The sequence below is a fragment of the Eleginops maclovinus genome, chromosome 5 (assembly GCF_036324505.1).
Source record: "Eleginops maclovinus isolate JMC-PN-2008 ecotype Puerto Natales chromosome 5, JC_Emac_rtc_rv5, whole genome shotgun sequence".
Taxonomy (NCBI): Eukaryota; Metazoa; Chordata; class Actinopteri; order Perciformes; family Eleginopidae; genus Eleginops; species Eleginops maclovinus.
The window spans coordinates 6,129,497-6,151,548 of record NC_086353.1 but is presented as its reverse complement, the minus strand read 5'-3'; the positions used below and the strand labels follow the sequence as shown (position 1 = coordinate 6,151,548).

Here is a 22,052-nt window from a genome sequence, read left to right as displayed (position 1 = left end):
AACAGGCACACGTATACCATACTCTTCACTGAAGGAAGTAACTGTAGATACAGAGTGGATCAAATTAGATCAATCTACATATCTGCTACCTCACTTTGTGATGATATTGTTGAGCAAGATACCGGCCTTACGTTTCCTGTCACTTTATTCATTTGAGCAACAGGGTTCTCTTATGCATCCTGCTTTGGTCAGAGTGTTGATCCTCTTTTTGGATTCCTTTGCATGCATGCAGTGCTCTTAGCCATTGAGGAAGGAAAGCATCGTATTAAAGTATCACCTCCAGGCTCAGACTCTGATAATTCATACTGTAAATATAAATCTAGACTTTTCCCACCTGCTGCTGTCATCAAACAGACTTACAATGCCTTCGCTTAGGCTATTCTTCTACATCATAGGTAAGACTCTTTGTTTGTTTACATGTTTTATTGAAATGCATCTGATAATACTGTATTACTCATTGGTTTTATGACGAACAATATGTTAAGTTCTGTTGTCAAGTACTTGGTTTAGTAAGAACCCTGTATATACAGATACAGTTTGTTGTCTTTGACTGGCTTCAGGTAACTAAAAGTACATGGCAAAATGCAATGAAATACTTATATATATGCTTTTCCCAATTACAATATTTAGCTAAAAGATAAAAGACTGATGTCAGAGTGTAAGAGATAAACAGCATGAGTCAAGCATGACCACACCTTAAAATACAGCACCTATGTAACTGGTTCCCTTTAAGGCTTACAGTTAACAGACGTGTATGTGTTGCAAAGTCTACCGATGATTCGTAAACAACAACATGTTTACTGTTAAGGTTGTTTAATATCAACACGTTGGCAATGTTTTATACTTAAATTTTTTTTTTTCCGATTCAGATTACTTGGTGTTTTTTAGCACTGGAAAATCAAACAACATTTACATACAGCACATCATACGTTTGAGACCAAATAAACAACATTCAAATTTTTTTGTACATTTTAATATATTAAACGAGGTGATAAGTAGTTTTGAATTGACTGTATGCTTTCCTACAGGTTTGGTTGTGGTTTCTGAAACAGCCCCAACTTCAAATTCCGTAACCGTAACAACCCTCATCACTGCCAATACCACCGATATGACCCCAGCGAACAGTGACCTTAATTCCACCACTGTAACAACCCTCAACACTCCCAATACCTCTGATATGACAGGGGGCGGATATAACATCCTCACCACCACCAGCCAAACCACAGCCAACGTCACACCTACCACCATTAACAGCACCATGGCTCCCAAAACCAATCTGACCTCAACAGTGAAAGGTGAGTTGTTATTTGATGATGAAGAAGATTCAACTGAAGATTCAACTTTATTGTCATTGCACAGAGTACAAGTACTAGGACAACGAAATGCGGTCTCTGCATTTGACCCATCCTAGTGTTAGGAGCAGTGGGCTGCCATTATGTACGGCGCCTGGGGAGCAGTGTAGGTAACCAGTGTCTTGCTCAGGGACACCACGGTGGCACTTGGTCTTTCGGGGACTTGAACTGGTGACCTTCCAGTTCCCAGGCCAAGCCCCTATATTTGAATAAAGTGATGATGAATGTATCAATAATTGTAATAATAAAATATATGTTATTAAATTGTTTTACTGTAGGTGCTTAACGTTTTTTGTTGATGCTCATACTTTTTTTATACTTAATTACAATTTGACAACAGAATGTCAGCTGCATATTACTACAACTTTAACTTAAGTAAAATGTCTGACTGCTTCTTCCACCTATGCATTTACCAAACACTGTTGTATTGCCAATCATTTTGTACTCTCACAGGAAGTCAATTCATCATCAGACGTTCTCTCATTTATCATTGTTGGCATCATTGTTTGCTTCTGCAATTCAGGTGGCAATGATATAACAATTCCCGACACGCCCATGACCACACCTAAAGCCATGGTTAGCAAAAAACCGATGGTCATTGCACCAGATGAAAAAAGTGAGTTGAGACTGCTGATTAATAAACAATATTCTACAATGTGGTGTTCTCTGCTTAATCTGAAGATCTTACATTACCATCTGGGGGAAATCCTCTTTGTACCATAACTTTAGACTTCAGCAGATATGGTAGACTTATAACGCTGGATAGACTGCAAACTTCAGAATGAAACAACTTCAGTTATATTTATTTTATTTGGATGATAAGACACATTTTTCTGAATTGCTAATACTTTAAAGCTTACATTTTTTAATATTTTAGAATAACATTTTTGATAGACAATGATGAAAGGTGATTCTGTACAGAGAATGTTTGCACGCATTGTTTCCAGTTTTATAAACGGAGAGATTTGGTTTGCCCCCACCTCATAAACCCACTGCCACGCTACTGCACGACTGACACAATCAGCAACTAGCAGGTTAACATGGTGGAGCATGAAGGAGCTAAAGATATAAAGAAATGTACTTGGGGAATTGATAGCAATCAGGAAAATGGGAACATTGGACTTCATCAGTTTGACAGAAAGATGTCTCCAAATACCAGTATCACCTGTGTTAGGTGCGACAAAACCATCTTAAAAGAAACCAGTGAATTTATCAACGCAATTTTGAATCTTCTAGGACTAGGTGACAACATCACTGGTTGGTTTTAGTCTGGTTTTATCGCTCTCAAGTGGTCAGAAATATGTGAATGCTGCTTTAAAACAAGTTCATATGTTATTGATAATGGATTGAAGCTCGGAAGATTTTCCTTCTGACTGTTTAACAACGGAAGGTTTTATTTGACTAGCAGGTTTATACTTTATATTCAATGGCAACATTTGATAGACACTTTTTCATGTATTAATCCTTTTGTATTTCTTACAGAAACTCCCAAACCAATAAAGAGCAATAACTACAACACTGGTGAGTTACATTTAAATATGCTTCAGCACATGATAATAAATCAAAATGTTTATTTGAGGCAGTAACAATATTGTGAGTTTAGTCATTAACTAACTCATTAATTTGGGACTAATAAAGGTATTCTGATTCTGATCTGAACCGTAGAAATATATCTTTGTGTGAGAAAATGTCTTCGTATTTATAAACATGAGCTGTTTCACCTCCTTCAGGCATTATCATCCTAGTTGTGATCATCCTTGTTGCTGTTGCATTTGGAGTTGCCTGCTTCATCGCACGGAAAAGAGCAAGGGTAAGTAGGGTAGCTGTTTGTGTCCACTACCAAACACACTAACAACAAATATTTCACATTTTAGGAATTATGCTTATTTGCTTTCTTTCTTTTGGATCAGTAATAATATTAATAACACTCTGACAGCAGTTGGATTCTTACAACATCAAGCGAGAATCACCAAGATCACTAAAAGATCATCATAAAAACTAAGGGGAAACAACTAACGTAAAGCCTACCAATTAAAAATACATTATAGTTTGTTTGTTTGTTTGTTGATTCTACACAAACACTAAAGCAGCCTTCATTTGTTTTAATTACTGGTAGTTATTTACTGGACTTATTAAGCTAATTGTGCCGAAGCCCTAAAACCATGACCTTTTTGTATCTTGACATTATTTAAACCAATAAGGTGTTAATTTTAGAGGGGCTGGCGTACAGGTTTTCTCACCTTTACAGGGAAGGAGGTTGACTATTTCCCCTTTATTCCTCTCTTTACGTTAAGCTAAGCTAACCAGCTGCTAGTGAAAGCTTCATATTTAGCAATTCAGAAAAGGAAGATGTATCACTAATCATATTTCTCAAATTGTAGAATAATTTCCTTAATTTATGGCAATAAACTGTGTTCCTTTGTTCTCAATCTCCTCTTCCTACAGCGCTACTCTGTCGATTTCACTTCCAGACCAGATGAAGCTAACATCCCTCTCAGCACCATGGAGCCCGACTTTCCTGTTGATGCTGCACCTCAGAACAGTCAGTCCAACATGCCATGTTCAAGTGTATACAATGTTTAGAAAATGAGCTTTGCTATCCAAACATATTGAGCTATGTAGTTTTAGAAATCTATAAATCCTTATTAATGTGAACCTTGTAGGTCTGCAAACCTTTGAAAGTGCAGAAACTACTACAAAAGAGCTGCAAAAACCAGAGGCTAAACCAGAAGTACAGGAGGAGCAGAAGGGTAAGACCTTTTTTGTATTGTTGTATAAAGGAGCTGTGAGAAACAGGACTTTTGTGATGGTCGTGGAGAATAGAGTTGTGAATTTTGGGCTAATTGAGGGCTTAGTGTTTATGGGCTAATTGAGTGTTATTTCCTCTTTCATAAGTTCCGTTCAACTGGAAAGAGGAAGTAAAGTTTGAGTGTTCTCTAAACTAAATTTACACTGAGATGCTGTTAGATAGCAGGTACAATATTTACATATGAATTCAAAATGTGCTATGCTTCAATGCAGGCATTGATTTGCCAGCTTAATTTAAAAGTATGAACTCAAATACATTTACATTTGAACTTCATGTCAGGCAATGTTGTCAGTGAATGAATTTATTGTGAGCTTTGTTGGTTCGAATTTCACAGAAAGGATATCTGTAATTCTGTACAGGGCTTGAAAAACAACTTGTGGAAATTAATGCAGAACAGTTAAAAACTTCCACAAAAACATTTTGAAATGTCTGTGATGGAAAGTGATTGCACAACACCTTCCTTACTTTGAGAAGGAGAGTTGAACATGTCCATTGCAGTACTCTCATCCAGCACATGGGGGAAATGGAAGCCAAGTAAACAAAGGTTGTCCACAAAGCAAGAACTGCAGCTCTGGCCTCATCCTACATGTGTTGTTAAGCATGTGGCCTACGAAATGACCATTCATTTTATAACAGGTTGCAATCTATGAGTGTCCTTTTATGTCATTTAAATACTGATTAAAAACATACTTCAGCCTTTGTCCCTATGTAGCAGGTATTTATCCCAAATGTTGCTAATCAAGCTACATACTTGTGAATTAAAGAGGATTACTTCCCCTCTAAAGCCAACTCTCTCCCCTGTCATCCCAGGCTGAGATACAAGACACAAGCTACAGTTCATGCCCGGGCTTGCCTCTCTGCTCTGGGCCACAATGTGTTTAAATGGACAGTGCTGCTGGCCTCTTCGGAAAGCAGTTACCTCAAATGGTGCTCTTCCTCTCATTGAGTTTTTTTTTTCACATTTGTTAGCAATCAGAGCAGGTGGACAGCCAGATGTCTAGTCTATGCATCGGGGTTTGTTACTGACATCTGCTTGTCTAGACTAGAGAACTCAAACTCACTTGTTGTATCTCAAGTGTTTAAACTAGTGAAGAAATCAACAGAACCCTTTCCAAATTGTGGAGAACAAAATCTCTGTGACAAGAATTGTCCTAGGCTTACCTTCTGCAACTCCTGCTGGACATTTTCGTGTGCAGTAAGACTGAAAATAACCAGCCACAATGTCACACCCTTTACATCATGGAAATCCACCCCGCCTTAATTTATGTTCCCTCATCCCCAATCGATAAAAATAATATATCTGGGTACAAAAGTGTTTTTATGTAGTAAATGAGATTGAAGTGTAATGAGCAGCTTATTGTTGTTTTTAAATCTTAAGCGGAAACGTGTTGAATATCTGTGTTTCACAGTGATAAGAAGCTTATCCAAACCACAATATGACATCAGCATGAAAATAGGTGTTACAGGAAAAAGATGATCACATCATGTTGCAAACGGATGACTCAAATAACTTAAAGGAAACAAAAGCAACATATCATAGTTAACTTTTATCAGGATAGAGTTCCCTTTTGCAGTTGTTGGTGATGGTGCTAGGTAAAAGTTGGGGGGATCATCTGTATCAGGATACTTTTGTGGTGTAACTCCAGAAAAACTATTTATAGTCACTGCACCCAGCTGTTGTTCTCAAAGTGGTAATTAGTGAGCTTTCAAGAGGCTGTTAAGCATTATTTGTTCTACTTCTGAGAAGGTGTTGCCAGCAGTTCCCCCCTGCTCTCATTCTTTAAAGGGACAATTTACCGTCAAAATTTTAAAAAATGCACATTTGAACTTTTTACCTAGCACTCTTTTTTTTAAGATTGTTCAAGTTTAAGTTTCTCAGAGTTGGAAATATTGGCCATATAGATGTTTGCCTTTGTGGATATAGCTGAACTACATTGCCCTTAGCTTAGCCTGATGAAAGCGCTAGAAAAAACGTAATTGGAAAAATTCTAAATCAATGTCCCAAAAGAATGACTTTTATGACTTTTTATACAACAAGTACCAACTACAGATCTCATGTGCAGTCTGAGTATACCAAAATAGAAAGCTAAGCTGACAGTTAGCTCAGGAATTCACCTGTGATAAAGCGTCTAGTCATCCGCCATAAACCACATAGACATGATGATTCTCTGAAGATTGGAATGAGGCCCAAGGAGCCATCTTACTCATGGCAGAATCATGTCTAGAACAGACGGTCACCTTCCTCTCCCCTTCATCCCCTTCATCTGCGCTTTCCCTCTATCCTAACCTCGGGTCAGATAATGATGGGGCCGCCTTACTTTCCCACAGCTTCCAACAGCTGCATGGCTGTGGCTCATTAGGGTCTGGTCAGTAATCAGCCGCCTCATTACCAACATGGTGGCCCCCTCAAATGCCTTCTCAGAGAAAAATCTCCCCCCTGACTGTCAGAGAGTAACACCACTACAGGCTATGTGGACTGGACGCACTGGGTGCTAAGCACAGAATGTGGTGAACCAAATATCAAATGTGCAATGTCACAGGAGTTGAAATAATGTTGTAACCACATGTATGCAATGAATGTATTGCAACAGTCTAACTTCCTATTAAACAGGAATGTCATAAATGTTGGTTTTTTCAGGGTTTTCCATTATGACTCAAGCTGGGTATTGTTTTACTAATTCACATATTGTTTTAACTTATATGTGAAGCACTGAAACAGCAGTTTGCTTTTTGTTGTCCTTCACAGCTGAAGCTGATAAACCTGTTGAGGATCCCGGCGAGTCTGCAGCTCTGGTGCCATCCCCAGACAGCGCTGAGGACAAACCCAAAGACGAAGTTGTTGAACAGAGCCCCCCTCCACTTGTGGAGCTGAGTCTGGAGGAAAAAACTGACGACGAGGGCGTTGTCTCCAACAAGACGTCTTTGGAATCGCTGAAGGAGACAAATGAGAACAACAGCAACAGTGCTGACTTCAGTCAGAAGAGAGGTCGGTATTTAAAGTGTGTCATTGTCATTCCTTGTACTAATTGAGACACAGAGATTAGAAACATAGACTCATCTGCACATGAAATCATATGCTTTTGATTAATAAAGATTGAAAGCAGTAATAGCCCATACTGTACTGTTATGTTAAATTTGCTGACCTGCTTGTTGGTTAAGAAACTAAGAACCAGAAGAACACTGAAGATCTTCAAATTGATATCAGACACTGAAGTCGTATTGAAAGTAGGACTGGAGAATTGACAGGCATTTGCTGAGACACCGTAGTGACACAGACCCTGCACAAACCAATCACTCCCAATCCATAATCAACATTATACTAGAAGATGCTGCAAGTCATGTCCCTATCACAGGCAAATTTCTCTGTTACTGTCCAAGAAAGGATTGTTTCATGATCAAGTGTAATACACAGCTGTGGTTGATCATACTAGTAGGAACCACTCTCCCTAGGCAGTTTGCCTGAGCATGTAAAGAGAGGAGTGACAGGAGAGATGAAGGCTAGAATGATTAAAATCAAAAACTAAAGGACAAATAAATTCCTTATCAATAACAACATACAAATAGGCAGTCATTCACCTTTTCAAAGTATAGTGTGTACAACTTCTGCAATTGCTTGGAAATTCCAAGTAAAATGTAGAAATCCGGTGCAAGATCATACGCACACATCCAAGAGGAAGCAAGCAAGAATGGTGGACACAAAAATAGCAAGGCTTTTACCCTCTGGCAAGAACCTTAACTCTCAATGGAGAGGGGGACAACTTTGAGTGTTGTGTTTACAAACCGCAACCAACAAATCCTTCTCGCTGAACCCATATTGGAGAAAGTCATTGCTGTAGCTTCTCCTTACTGGATGTAAAATGACACCTTCTTTTTGGTACTATTCATTCAATTACTCTTACTTTATACGGTACACAAACTAATCAGATCACAATGCAAACTTTTTTTGGGAGGGGGGTTTAACATCATGATATACATTTTTAAGATAAGATAAGATAGGAATGAATTTATTAATGCATCCATCCATCCATCGATCCATCCATCCATCCATCTTGTCCCGCTCTTTCCGTCAGGGTCGCGGAGGTAACAGCTCCAGCAGAGAGCCCCAAACTTTCCTTTCCCTGGCCACATCAACCAGCTCTGACTGGGGGATTCCAAGTTGCTCCCAGGCCAGCGAAGAGATATAATCCCTCCACCTGGTCCTAGGTCTACCCCTCGGTCTCTTCCCAGCTGGACGTGCCTGACACCTCCCTAGGAGGCGCCCAGGTGGCATCCTCACTAGGTGCCCGAACCAACTCAACTGGCTCCTTTCAAAGCGAAGGAGCAGCGGTTCTACTCAGAGTCCCTCCCGAATGACTGAACCTCTCACCTTATCCCTAAGGGAGATACCAGCCACCCTGCGGAGAAATCCCATTTTGGCCGCTTGTATCCGCAATCTCGTTCTTTCGGTCATGACCCATCCTTCATGACCATAGGTGAGGGTAGGAACGAAGATGGCCCGGTAGACAGAGAGCTTTGCCTTCTGGCTCAGCTCCCTTTTCGTCACACCGGTGCGGTAAAGCGACTGCAGTACCGCTCCCGCTGCTCCGATTCTCCGGCCCATCTCACGCTCCATTGTTCCCTCACTCGAGAACAAGACCCCGAGATACTTGAACTCCTTCACTTGGGGTAAGGCCTCATTCCCTACCTGGAGTGGACAGTCCATCGGTTTCCTGCTGAGAACCATGGCCTCAGATTTGGAGGTGCTGATCCTCATCCCAGCCGCTTCATACTCTGCCGCGAACCGATCCAGTGAGTGCTGAAGGTCACAGACCGATGAAGCCATTAGTACCACATCATCTGCAAAAAGCAGTGGTGCTATCCTTAGCCGAACAGCAGACCCCCTCCCCCACGACTACGCCTCGAAATCCTGTCCATGAATATCACAAACAGGATTGGTGACAAAGCGCAGCCCTGGCGGAGGCCAACCCTCAACGGAAATCGGTCCGACGTGCTACCGAGGACCCGGACACAGCTCTCGCTTTGAGAGTACAGAGATTAGATGGCCTTGAGTAGAGACCCCCTCACCCCATACTCCTTGCGAGAGTGAAAAGCTGGTCCATCGTTCCACGACCAGGACGATAACCGCATTGTTCCTCTTCAATCTGAGGTTCGACAATCGGCCGGACCCTCCTTTCCAGCACCTTAGAGTAAACTTTCCCGGGATGCTGAGTAATGTGATGCCTCTGTAATTGGCACACACCCTCTGATCCCCCTTTTTAAAAAGAGGAACCACCACCCCGGTCTGCCACTCCTTCAGTACTGTTTCCGACTTCCACGCAATGTTGATGAGACGTGTCAACCATGACAGTCCCTCAACACCCAGAGCCTTCAGCATTTCTGGGCGGATCTCATCCACCCCCGGGGCTTTGCCAAGGTGGAGCTGTTTAACTAGCTCAGTGACTTCCCCCTGTGAGATTGGAATTGATCCCCCTTCATACTCCAGCTCCGCTTCTAACATAGAGGGCGGAGTTGTCGGATTCAGGAGTTCCTCAAAGTGTTCCTTCCAACGCCCTAACACACTATCAGTTGAGGTCAACAGCGTCCCATCCTTACTGTACACAGCTTGTATGGTTCCCTGCTTCCCCCTCCTGAGGTGTCGGTCGGTTTTCCAGAATAACTTTGGTGCCGACCGAAAGTCCTTCTCCATGGCTTCTCCGAACTTCTCCCACACCCGCTGCTTTGCCTCGGCCACGGCTGAGGCTGCTGCCCTTCGGGCCCATCGATACCTTGCAACTGCGTCAGGAGTACCCAGGGATAACATATCCCGGAAGGCCTTCTTCTTCAGTCGGACGGCTTCTCTGACCTGGTGTCCACCAGGAGGTTCGAGGGTTACCGCCCCTTGAGGCACCTAAGACCTTGAGACCACAGCTCCCCGCCGCAGCTTCGGCAATGGAGGCTTTGAAAACTCAACTCACCACCAGATGGTGATCAGTTGACAACTCCGCCCCTCTCTTCACCCGAGTGTCCAAAACATGCGGCCTTAGGTCCGATGATACGATAACAAAATCGATCATGTACCTTCTGCCTAGGGTGCTCTGGTACCACGTACACTTATGAGCATCCTTATGTTCGAACATGGTGTTTGTTATGGCCAATCCATGACTAGCACAGAAGTCCAGTAACAAACCACCACTCTGGTTCAGATCAGGGGGGCCGTTCCTCCCAATCACGCCCCTCCAAGTGTCTCCATCATTGCCCACGTGTGCGTTGAAGTCTCCCAGCAAGACTAAGGAGTCCCCTTCAGGAGTCCCATACAGGACTTCTTTCAGGGTCTCCAAGAAGGCCGAATACTCTGAACTGCTGTTTGGTGCATAAGCACACACAACAGTCAGAGTTTTCCCCCCCATGACCCGCAGGCGTAGGGAGGCGACCCTCTCGTCCACTGGGGTAAACTCCAACAAAGCGGCACTCAACCGGGGGCTTGTGAGTATCCCCACACCTGCTCGGCGCCTCACACCTTGGGCAACTCCGGAGAAGAATAGGGTCCAACCCCTATCCAGAAGTAAGGTTCCAGAACCGACGCTGTGCGTAGAGGTGAGCCCCACCAGATCCAACTGGTAACGCTCCACCTCCCGCACAAGCTCCGGCTCCTTCCCCCCCAGAGAGGTGACATTCCACGTCCCCAAACCCAGCTTCTGTCGCCTGAGTCTGGTCCGTCGAGACCTTCTGCTTTCACTGCCACCCTTCTGGCAGTGCACCCGACCCCATCGCTGTTTCCCGTAGGTGGTGGGCCCGTGGGACGGGGAAGCGGAGGTGTTGCCCACGTTGCTTTTTTGGGCTGTGGCCAGCCGGGTTCCGTGGCAAGCCCGGCCACCAGACACTCGCTGACAAGTCCTCCTTCTGGGCCTGGCTCCAGAAGGGGACCCCGGGCTTCCTCCGGGCCGGGTATCCTCGCTTTCATATTTGTTTGTCATGAGGTCTTTTGAACCAATCTTAGTCTGGCCCCTTACCTGAGACCAATTTGCCAAGGGAGACCCTACCAGGAACACAAGGTTCCAGACAACACAGCCCCCAGGTTCATCGGGGCACACAAACCTCTCCACCACGATAAGGTGCTGGTTCTCGGAAAGGGTTAATCCCAAACTGGGAAATGTTTGTGTTGCAGCAGCATAATACAATACAAGGCATAGCAAAGAATTAGAAATAAAAAGAAGAAATAAACAATTCTAAAGTACAGACATCTCAAAGAAAAAATAGAAATAAAAATAAACTGGCATTATAGAAAAGATGTATACACAGTTGACTATGAATATAAATAATCTATGAACTGTCAAACAAGTAAACACTATTGAAATTACCAAAATATAAAGCAGTAACACTCCACTGTTAAACCCTTGCTTCTCTGACACAGATTTGAAGAAAAACAACATCTTCTGGGACAGTCCGGTGTGAGATAGTGTCCTCTCTAACCCTGTGCAGTTCTCCAGGAAATCGGTAAGACACACAATGGGGACACAGGTTCTGCTGCTGCTGATTTACTTCTCAACATGCTCAGGTATTCATAAGCATCTTGAAATCCAGGGCCACAGACCTTATTTACTGTGCAGGAGTTCAGCTTCCTGTCCTGAATTAAGATATTAAAAATAGAGGAGTTATTGCCAGTGTGTGCATGTCCCGAAAACTCTAAATCAAATTGACAGTTGGGCGTCCAGTAGTTTATTAATACACGATGAAAGCTGCACCCATAAACTGAGCCTGCCTGCCTGCCTGTTCAAAATGTCAGAATTACAACATAAATATATCATTCAAACTTTTTATTGCTTTTATAAATAATTATTTAGATTTGAGTTTTTGTGTGTAAGGTACTTTTAGTTCGTCAGCAATAACATTAACTCAAGGTTCACTTAAAAGCTTATCTCCATGTTTTAACTATGTCATGGTCTCCATCTTCATTATGGAGTGGGCAAAGCTTTGCATTTAGGTGATGACACATGATGACAACTGAGCAAAGTCAATCCAATGATAGGTGGACCTTGAGTTTGGTTTAATTTTATTAAAAGTAATATGTAACAATTCTGCACTTCAATGTCAGAAATCACTAGGTCTTTTTTTCTCTTATTTTGTATGAAAAATAATTTAAAAACAACTTTCATTCAATCTTTTAGATCATCTATAGGTTTAATTGTTGTAAATAATTATGAAAAAAGACAGTTGCTCCAAACCTCCTCTTATTCCTCCTGCTCTTTCTGCCACTGATGGATGGGATTCCTCCCACACAAGTACTAACACATGTCCTCTCAGTCCAATCATCATGTGCTTCAGGATGTAAGGCTCGCATCTGCACCTGCACTGCCTCTCTCTTCCTATCTGCTCAGAAACACTCAGGGCCAAAGCTTGAGGCTTGAGGAATTCACACCGCTCTAAACAGCTGATGATAAGCTCACATCTGAGAGGTGTTAGCAGTCACGGATCATCTCCGCTCATACAAAAACACCAGCTTCAGAAATCCCAAGCATCTCATTTTAATTCTCTCTAAATACCTGTGCACGTATAGAGTCTTCAAGCTATCTAACAGGATAACTGTGACACCAAATGATAATTTTAATTCATATTATCGATATGTCACTGGAGTATGTGTTTAAGTTCTCCTCTGTTACAGCAGATGGTTTGACCTGTCATAGTAGGAAAAGCAGAGGTGTTACCAAAAACAATAACCATTGCTTTTTCTATTGAAGTGTCTCAATTTGAAAGTGTGACAGTGAGCCAGAATTCACAACACCAGGACCCTGAAACAGAAGCAGCTAAAGGGAATTCATCCATCATTCCTCTGATATTTTACGCCTTAAAGAGGCCCTTTTGTGCTCTTTGTGGTTAATCCTTTCCGTTAGTGTGTTACATAGGTTTTGTGCATGTAAACGGTCTGCAAAGGCTAAAATCCCAAAGTTCCTTCCAGAGGGAGTTTCTCTCCCACACACCTCCCCTTCTGCCTGAAACGCCTCCATTGGACTCCTTTGTTTTCTTCTGTAACGAAGTGACATCATTACATAACACTAGCGCTTCTTTTGGCTTGTGCTTGAACCCATTGTACGTGGTAGGTTAAGGGGAGATACATCTCTCAGCGGTTGACCAATCACAACAGAGTTAGCCAGCTAACCAAGCAGACAGGGCTCTGGTTTCAGACAGAGCGTGAAAGGTTTTTGGCTTAGGTAGTACTTTGACACAGATCATCATTTTCTCCTTCACTGTGTATTTTCCCATGGCATGGGCTAACGGCCTTGGGGTGCTGTTATCTCCATTAAGGAGGGGCAGCCTTGGCTCCTTGGAGTTGCCAGTCTATGAAAGTTTATTGTTCAGGGATGTCTAGAAGCCCATCTCATTTGGAACGTAGGTTCCCTGGCGCACATTCTTTTCTATGGACGACAGCTTTGGGGAGATTCAGGGTCCATATTTGTTTGGTCTCGCTGATGAGAAATGTTGATTATACACTAGTTAAAACCTCAAGCAGCAGAAGAGTTCTTCAGAATTGGTCGGGCAACTGCTGTGTCACCTCGTGTCTGCAGCAAATGTGTCTGTCCTGTGTCTCTCTGAGTTTCGTCTCCATTGCTTCAGAAGTTTCCATCACAACAAGGTGCTGCAGCACAGGCAGTATGAGGAAAATAAAAACCTTTTGAACATTAAAGCATGGAAACATGTCACATTAGAGGCACAAAATACAAATAAGAACCTGAAAATGAGCATATATCATCTTGTATGTGAAAAAAGCTAAATATAGTTTGGCACAAACATTACTATGATATAAAAACATCATTTAGGAAACTGCCCTGCCTTAATTTACTCTTGCATTGTTATGTGCTCATTTTTTTATAGAATGGGATCTAGATCCTTTTCCCCCCGTGCTGAGCACTCCCTTCATATTAGTAGAGTTAATTACACATTTTGAATGAAATCACATATATCTCGAAACCCAATCAAAGGTTATTCAAAACAGAACCTTTTTTTTGTACCTTTGTCTCAGGTATTTGGGGCCTCTAATAATAGTATTAGTCTGCCTTCAAAATTACACAGTAAACACATGTTGTAAAACAATAAGTTACACAATTGAAAAAGAGATAATAGAAAAGGAAAAAGTGAACACTTAACTCACTCCCACCTGGTCTGGGAAGAGATGAGAAACCACTCACCATTCTGCAGTCGTGGATAATGGACATTAGCTGACAGGTCATAAACTAAACCAGCATAATTAGACCTGAGACTGCACTGTGTCATTTTCCAGTCAGAGCCCAGCTTTCATGTTTGATGGCTAATGTTGGAGGAAACAGTCTGTAATGCCTGGGATGAGCATTTCATAGTGAGGAGACAGGTGAAAGAGAGTGGCAAAGGTAGATTTAACTGTGCGAGACAAAAAAGGTTAGTAGTTAGCTTGAAGCAACTTGTTTTATTTGCAGCAGCTCTTCCTTGAAAGGGGCTTCTGGTTCAGAGACAGGTCATGGAGCTGAGGAGGGTCAGGGACCTGAAGCTGAAGATTATATTCTTGTTACCCATGAGGCATTAGGATCATAAAATAAACCTTGTTCTTTCCGATTCATTCACGTATCCTTGAGCGAAATATTTAACCCATAATTAAACCAGATGACGTGGATAATGGTGTGTGAGCGTTTGAGTGTCAGTTTTACCGAGCAGATGGCAACTTGTACGGCAGGCTCTGTATGAATGGGTGAAAGCTGATTTATGTTTTGGATTGTAACTAAGTATATCAATTTAAGTGCTGAACTATGGTACACTTTTGAGGTACTTTCTTCTGAAATTACACAAATAATCATTAACTTATCATCAATGGTGGTACTATAGACAGTATTTTGAAAATGGCCATTTTGCATAAATAATCAGAATCAGAAACAGGTATCATCCCTCGTACATTAACACATAAGAGGGATTTGCCATGGTGTATTTGGTGCATACATAAACACAGCCAAAGAAGATAAATTGTAAGAAAAGAACCATACAATAAAACAAGGACAGGAGCTCTTCCCTGGTGAAAGAGTTTGAGACAGTCATCATTTTCGGTGCTTTAAGTATTTTTGAGTTTTTATATTTGTTCTAAAATTTGGAATGCGGGACTTTCACTTGTAGCAAAGTATTTCTACACTGTGGCACTTTACTTAAGTAAAAGATCTGAGTACCTTATCCACTGCTGTTTAAAAGCATACAAATGCATTTACCTTAAACAAATATTGAAGATTTGAATTAAACTATTAAACCTGTCACATTTTACTTTTAAGCTTTTTCTCTCCTGCTTTCCAGTCATAGCAGAAGTAGTAATTTTACTTGCACGACATTGCAGGTGTCAACTCAGATTAATGGGTGTGCAGGATGACAATGGTGCATGTGGTGGAGGCAGGATCGGTATCTCAGTAATAACAGTGAAGAGGAGCTTCCTGCTGGTGAGGTTTGATGTGGTTCAGACCTGGGCAACTTTACAGGAGGGAGGGCACTGTCGGAAAACGCAGACTAAAGAAAACAGCTGGTGGAGGCTGGTTCTGCCCCTTCCTCCGGACTTCTTACCACAAAACATCAAGTTTTGGTCCAGAAATTGAAAACTTTGCAAAGTCGTAAAGGTAGCTATTAGCCATGCATCATTAGAGGGCTTTGTCTGGGGTATGTGCACTACATGCAGTTTTGAGGCTGTGTGTCATCACTTTTTTTCCTGTGAAGACGTTGCTTTTTAATTTAAATGATTTAAAGTAGGCTTTATTATAGATGGAGAAAAGTTTCTGTTGTATTGGGTAACAAAAATGTTTCAAATTCCCAAGTGCCATGGTGTGAATTATGTAGTTTTCTTACAAACAAGACAAATTACACCTGACATATAGATATGTGCTTGCAGTTGAAAGTGAAAAGGGGCTCTTCGAGGGCACTTCATGTTACTCTATGTCAGTGTTTATAGCACCTGGAAAGCATAATGTCAAGCCTTTAATGCTTTCAAGTTGACTCAACAATAAGTCAGTGTCATTCAGCATTAAGATAAGAGGATTAGTCCCAGAACAGGGAAAAGTGTTTCCCTAGGCAGTGTTCTTGAATAAATATGACCGTAATGCCCTAGGGGAATTTTCAGTAATTTGATAATCACCAGTTTCATAAATAAACTTCACATGTAGCGTTTGATTTTACTCTCCTCAGTGTTTTGGGATATACAGTCAGACTCTCACACACACTTTCATCCTGGCAAACTCACATCAGCAACCATTCATTAAAAGACGCATTTGGTTTGTTTAGGTTAATCATTGTCAACCTACAAAGCTCTGTGAGATGATATACAGAAACGTTAATGTATACTTTACATTAAATAGTTATTCTAGTTATACAAGTCAGGGTTACAAAATAAAAACTAGAAATCAGTACATTTTCTGAAGAGGTGGTTTGTGTGGGAAGACTATTTCTTGGCCATTTTCTCATATTTTTTACATCTTTCTCTAACTTTATTTTCTACTTTATTCAGTCATAGTTACATAGTTGTGACCATGTTTAATTAAAAGGTGCTTTAAGAGAAATTAAGTTGTACCAAAGATGCCCTATATCTACAGAGGACACATTACAAGCGGCTTCAATGACATGAAATGCTGTACACTTCCTGCAATCTTTCCTTGTAGTTGAAATCCTGAAGATATCTGACAGAAACAGAGCTTTTGGTAGTGCAACTTACACATCCTGCAGCAAAGGATAAGATGCACAGAGGGTCCCTTTCACTTGCTGCAATAAGGAAATCATGTTTAACAGCCATTCCCGGCATACAAGGGACCCTAAACAAACAACAAATATAAATCTGTCAGTGGACTTTGGCCTTTGACTTCTGAGGATGCCATAAACTTTAAAGCCCCGTCAATATATAAGAAACTGTGGAACAAACACAGCGAGGGACACAAACTGGTGTTTTCTAAACAAATTAGATTAGTTTGTTTGGAATTGAGTCCCTTGTGAGGTCACACAATTGAAGTGTTTCTTTGTGTTTGAATGACTACTGTATGTCAGCCTCAGATGTTAGCTTCCTGTCTCATTTCTTCCAACCATAGGCTGTGTGCTCTTCCTGCTTTGCTTCCTTGACCTGCAGAGGCTTCTGGGTGAAGTCCTTTCCAAGGGTCACAGGTCAGACAATCTAATTAAAGGGTACACAGTGACTGCAGAAGAATAATGTGTCCTCAATGTCAGTGTCAACTGGCCCACATTCTTGGCCTGTCATTTAACAAGTCTCTACAGAATCTGATGAGCAGCGGCTGCTGTGATGATGTGTGGTGTAAACCAGGAAGCATTTTAACAAAGATAGTTGCACATGACAGGACCTGAAAAAAATGAAAACAATATTTCAGAAAAACATCAAGGGAAACATGAAGCATTGCTTACTGGCAGGCACTAAATGTCTCCTTAAGTAGTTTTCCTTCACATTCAAGTTCCAATTTTCATTTATATAGCATCAAAATGCTTCAAAAAGACAAATGTATACATTCATATATGTGCATGTGGCAAATAAAAATAGATACACAAATATTTTGAAATGAAAAACAATTTACAACCAATGTTTATTCAAGAACCATTTTTAAAAAATCTATATTTGAGTGGATTTTTTGATACACACGTCAGGTGTACATGTCAAGCAAAGTAAATAGAGCTGTCACTTCAACTCTTACTTGTACTTTCCCTGACCACCATCCTTTAATTTTAGGACATGTCCAATTATGCCAGGCCTTGACCTTTCCTTTTTACACTATAGGCATTTTACAACTGGAGTGTCACATTTTCTAGATTCTCCCTTTGTACTCCAGTCCATGCTTTGGCAGGTGCCATGCAAAACATTTATAGGGCTTAATTTAGTAGTGCATGTTTCACTTCTTTACACCACGCCGCACCAGTCTCTAAGAAGTAAAACGGGAGCGGTTAGGGGTCACATAGTGAAAACAATTTGTAGAGATTATAGAAATAGATTGAGAACTATGTAGAGTCACAGCGGACAGTTGGTAACAATCACACCCTTGACATTTTGTGATTTATTGAACGTGTTGCCTATTCTTCCTATTTATTTGTTCTCTGCAAGCACAGCCTTTGGTTTGAAATGATCATCTGTTAGCAAGCTGACATATTTCCTAACAACTCACTAATTGTCACTTAACACAAAAGGCTGATGGGAAGGTCATTAGTTTTGCAGATCTTGGGTTATAACCCAAAGTATTGAACACATTTTTGGCCAGTCCATCAAGCAGATTAAATAGAAAAATCAAGATTATACGTTTTTCAAATCAAAACGTATACTCTTCTAGTAGTCGCTAGAAGAAAATCAAGACTCCGTAGTTGCTATAACTCACCATCTACAAACCTACTGACCTACTGATCGACCTAGCAACAAGCCATGCCCCAAAAAGTTTATGTTTGTTATAAAAAGATGAACACAGCATGAAGATGCAAACGCTTTCATGTCCACGTGCCAAGATCCACAAGCAGCTGACTCTTTCAATGACCTGCGGCTCCAAACCCGATGAGGTCTACAGTTGTAGGGACAGTTTCCTCTCATGTTGGCCTCTCTCCAGGCCGGTTTAGACATTCCTGGCCAGGCTTTGTGCAGTTGGCAGTGCTGCTGTGATCAGGAGGCCTGCTGACAGACGGACCTTCATTCACCTGCTGGTATCGCCTCCGGCATCGACTCCACATTCCTCAGGCAGTGTCAAACTGTCAGAGTAACACCATGGCTTTATAACATCTCCGTCTCCCATCTTTCACACACAGTTTAAACTTTAAAGTAAACTCGGGTGATAGCTCAGGAAATGCTGAATGTAAATTCCCCCGAAAAGTCAAAACTTTAAATGATATAGTTTTTAACTTGATGTTGAAACCTTCATGAGGAAACAGTGAAGAATGGATAGGTCTGTTTCTCTATTTACACATGTATTTAAAATAACCTTTAAAAAATACAATTTCAAATGTGTAAGGGAATGTGAAAGTCATCAAAGTTGAAAACAACACAAACAAATGTGAATGTAACAGTGAATCTTCTGAAACTATGTATCATAATGAATTGATTGCCGCAGAAATGTGGCATTACTAATGCTGGAGAGACCGGCCCTTAAAAAAATACCTAAAAGAAAAGAGAAGGGAAGAATATACCCTTAGTCGTCCACAGAGGGGAAATTTACATTCTGCATTTGACCCATCCTAGTGTTAGCAGCAGTGGGCCATTATGCATTGCACCCGGGACCCAATACGTTCGCTCACAGCTGAACTAACAGTTTTACCTTCTTCCGTGTTAGCCATAAATCTGCATGTTGCTTTTTGCTTTCTTAAACATCCCTCATTCTAGTTCAGCAAACTTAACCTTGGCGTAATCAATCCGTCAGGTCTGTTGCATTTTATCGCTCCAGTTGTTCAGACTTCTGTTTTTGTGTACGCCCCTTGTCTTTTCAATAGCCCCAATAACCACATTTATCACCTCACAAAACACATGCAAGTTCAGTTTTGTTATAGATGACCTAGATGTTCAGCTGCGGACACTAAAGTGAAATAAATATTTACATTTTTTACCTTTTTCCTCCACATGGGGAAAATAACATATTTAACTTCAAATGGTTTTCATAAAGTGTGATTGTTTCAACTGAATGGCATTTGATAGTTTTCTCTATGTGGGTGAGGGAGAAGGAATAACATCCTTGCATGGGATTCAGTTGTGCATTTTCTTTCACAATACTAAATCCCTCGTGGAATGCCCCATCTTTCAGCAGCCGGGTTTCACTTTAGCGGCTAACTGGCCTCCACAGATCCCTATCTATCCCTATGGCTAAACTCGGCATAGCTGTATAGACTAAGATCAATGCTGAGTCTTACCTGCAACCTGAGCCTCAGTGGTCACATTACTGGTCTAAAACCAAACTCGTTTATATTGGATGCAGTTCAAATTAACTCCGGTCAAATCTGAGAGAACAAAATTCCACTTTGAAATATACCATTTGGCTTGAATGATTGTCAAAGTGCAATAGAGCAGTTAAGTGCCCTAAAACCTGTTGAAAGAGTCAGCAGTTGTTTTTAATGAGGGCTGCTGAGAGTGCAAACTAACATAAGTAGCAAATTCTGCACTTATATAGACAAATATTTGGATGAATCTAAAGATTGACCATCCCTGTCCTGCTGTCACATAACGCTCAAGGATTGCACAAACGTTTGCATCCTCACTTGATGGTTAAGCATAAATCGCATCAACAGATGTGGAGCAGGATTATGTCAGGTGTCTTTTCCTTCAAACAGATGTTTCTCCATGGAGGTCAAAGGCCATGGCAAAGGCCACATAAACATGGCCAAAGCAGAAGTTACAAGTGGAAAAGCAGTTGATTGTAGGACACAAATCTGTCGGACAGGATGCTTAGTTTTCATAGTTCTGTGCCTTTTTCTTTTCTTTCAGATTGACGGAGTGACCGCAGAGGAAAGGGGCATGTCTGTTCACATCGTTGAGACATCTAATTGGCTGTTATCTCTTCCTTAATCTCAAATGTATTTTTTACAGAGCAGCTTTTTCAAAATGAGATTTCAGCTGAGCTTTTTGAGTGTTTTACTGTTAACTGTATTTCAGGATATTACAAAAGGTCAACATTTACTAGATTTATCGAGGGGTACAACTTAAGCATTTATAAACAGAAAACAAGTGGTTGATAACACTCTGATGTTATCGTTAAGTGGATTTTATGTCCCTATTACAGCTTACAGCATCAGTATTCAGCGTTAAAAATGTTGTAATACATTTGTGCTCGGGTGGTACAACTGGTACAACTTCACAATATGTTACAAATAGTTTTTAAGGATCTATTAGTGGTTATTAATAGTTTTTAAATATTGCATTGTAAATAAATAAATGCTGTTATAATTCAATGTATGTGATAATGCAAGTGTATTCACTGCCAGCTTCTTAGCCATAGACATCTTTAGTGTGGACTTTTTTTCCCCAAATAACTTTTGGTATATATTCATAAAATATTATACAATAATAACAATATAAAAGTACAACATGAAGACAGATTGTCTGTTGAGGATTGTCACATTTAAATAACGTGAATGTTAATAATGTTATTGTATCAACTTCATATGTTATTATTGTAAATGCTACATTTAGCTTTTCTATGCAATTCCCATTGATTTGAATTCATGTTTTCATTGTGTTGAAGAATTGATAAAATGTTATTGTCCTTTGAATGTATTAAAGGAAAGTATTTTAACTTTCTCCCACATGTTTCTGGCATTATTTACCATCATTCTTTTTCATATTTTTAGAAGGTCTCCAAATTAAATACATTTCCTAAATCTAAGCAACCAAATGAATGATACAAATCTCACCAAAATAACTTCTTCAAAATCAAGTTATCTTTATAATTGTAGAAAGATATCCACATAACTTTTCATCCATGCGTTATTGACGTGAGAAAAAAACGAGTCAATAAGAAGGTGTTATACATCTCGGTGGCTTCCCTGCTGACTTTTACCAACTGTACTTTTAAATTGCCCCTGACTCCTTTTACTGTAAGTGCAAACATGATCTCCAGGTGCAAACACATTTAGTTCAAAGTGACAGTGTTAAAAGACAGGAATCCCTGACACTGCTCCATCCACTCCTGGGTCAGTATCTGGCTTTCTTATTCAGGCACCCATGTCTGGTAGTAGACGTGTAGTAAAGTTCTTTATGGTGCTAATTAAACCTTAAACTGAAGCTTAAAGGATGAATCATATTTTTATGGAGCTATTTGTTGCATTTCATACCCCGGGGATAAGATGAAAAAGCATGCTATTTATCACACAATAAAGCACAAGTAACTGCTGTATGGGGTTTCCCATGGGTTGCTTATATATATGGATATTCAGTCCTGTTCAATTTCACAAGCCTTATAATATTT

At 40.7% G+C, this 22,052-nt stretch overlaps 1 protein-coding gene across 3 annotated transcripts; it reads left to right on the top strand.

The window, feature by feature from the left end:
* The first annotated feature begins 148 nt into the window (after positions 1–148).
* On the top strand, positions 149–21,385 carry si:dkey-27h10.2 (uncharacterized). Of its 3 annotated transcripts, none has more exons than XM_063884284.1 (10): positions 149–395; positions 1,029–1,295; positions 1,876–1,968; positions 2,835–2,873; positions 3,083–3,162; positions 3,798–3,894; positions 4,016–4,102; positions 6,908–7,147; positions 11,552–11,634; positions 20,573–21,385. In XM_063884284.1, exons 1-9 carry the CDS (start codon positions 362–364, stop codon positions 11,590–11,592), a joined length of 978 nt encoding a protein of 325 aa, XP_063740354.1. In that variant the 5' UTR covers positions 149–361; the 3' UTR covers positions 11,593–11,634; positions 20,573–21,385. The 3 variants fall into 3 exon arrangements, with proteins under 3 accessions (XP_063740354.1, XP_063740355.1, XP_063740356.1); XM_063884285.1 differs by having other exon boundaries at positions 20,547–21,385; XM_063884286.1 differs by lacking the exon at positions 11,552–11,634.
* The last annotated feature ends 667 nt before the right edge of the window (positions 21,386–22,052 follow it).

Excerpts from the sequence above, each read along its gene's own strand:
- si:dkey-27h10.2 (XM_063884284.1), top strand. The coding sequence starts at position 362 with ATGCCTTCGCTTAGGCTATTCTTCTACATCATAG. Across the intron at positions 396-1,028 it reads GCTATTCTTCTACATCATAG|GTTTGGTTGTGGTTTCTGAA; the intron begins GTAAGACTCTTT and ends GCTTTCCTACAG. Across the intron at positions 4,103-6,907 it reads AGTACAGGAGGAGCAGAAGG|CTGAAGCTGATAAACCTGTT; the intron begins GTAAGACCTTTT and ends TGTCCTTCACAG.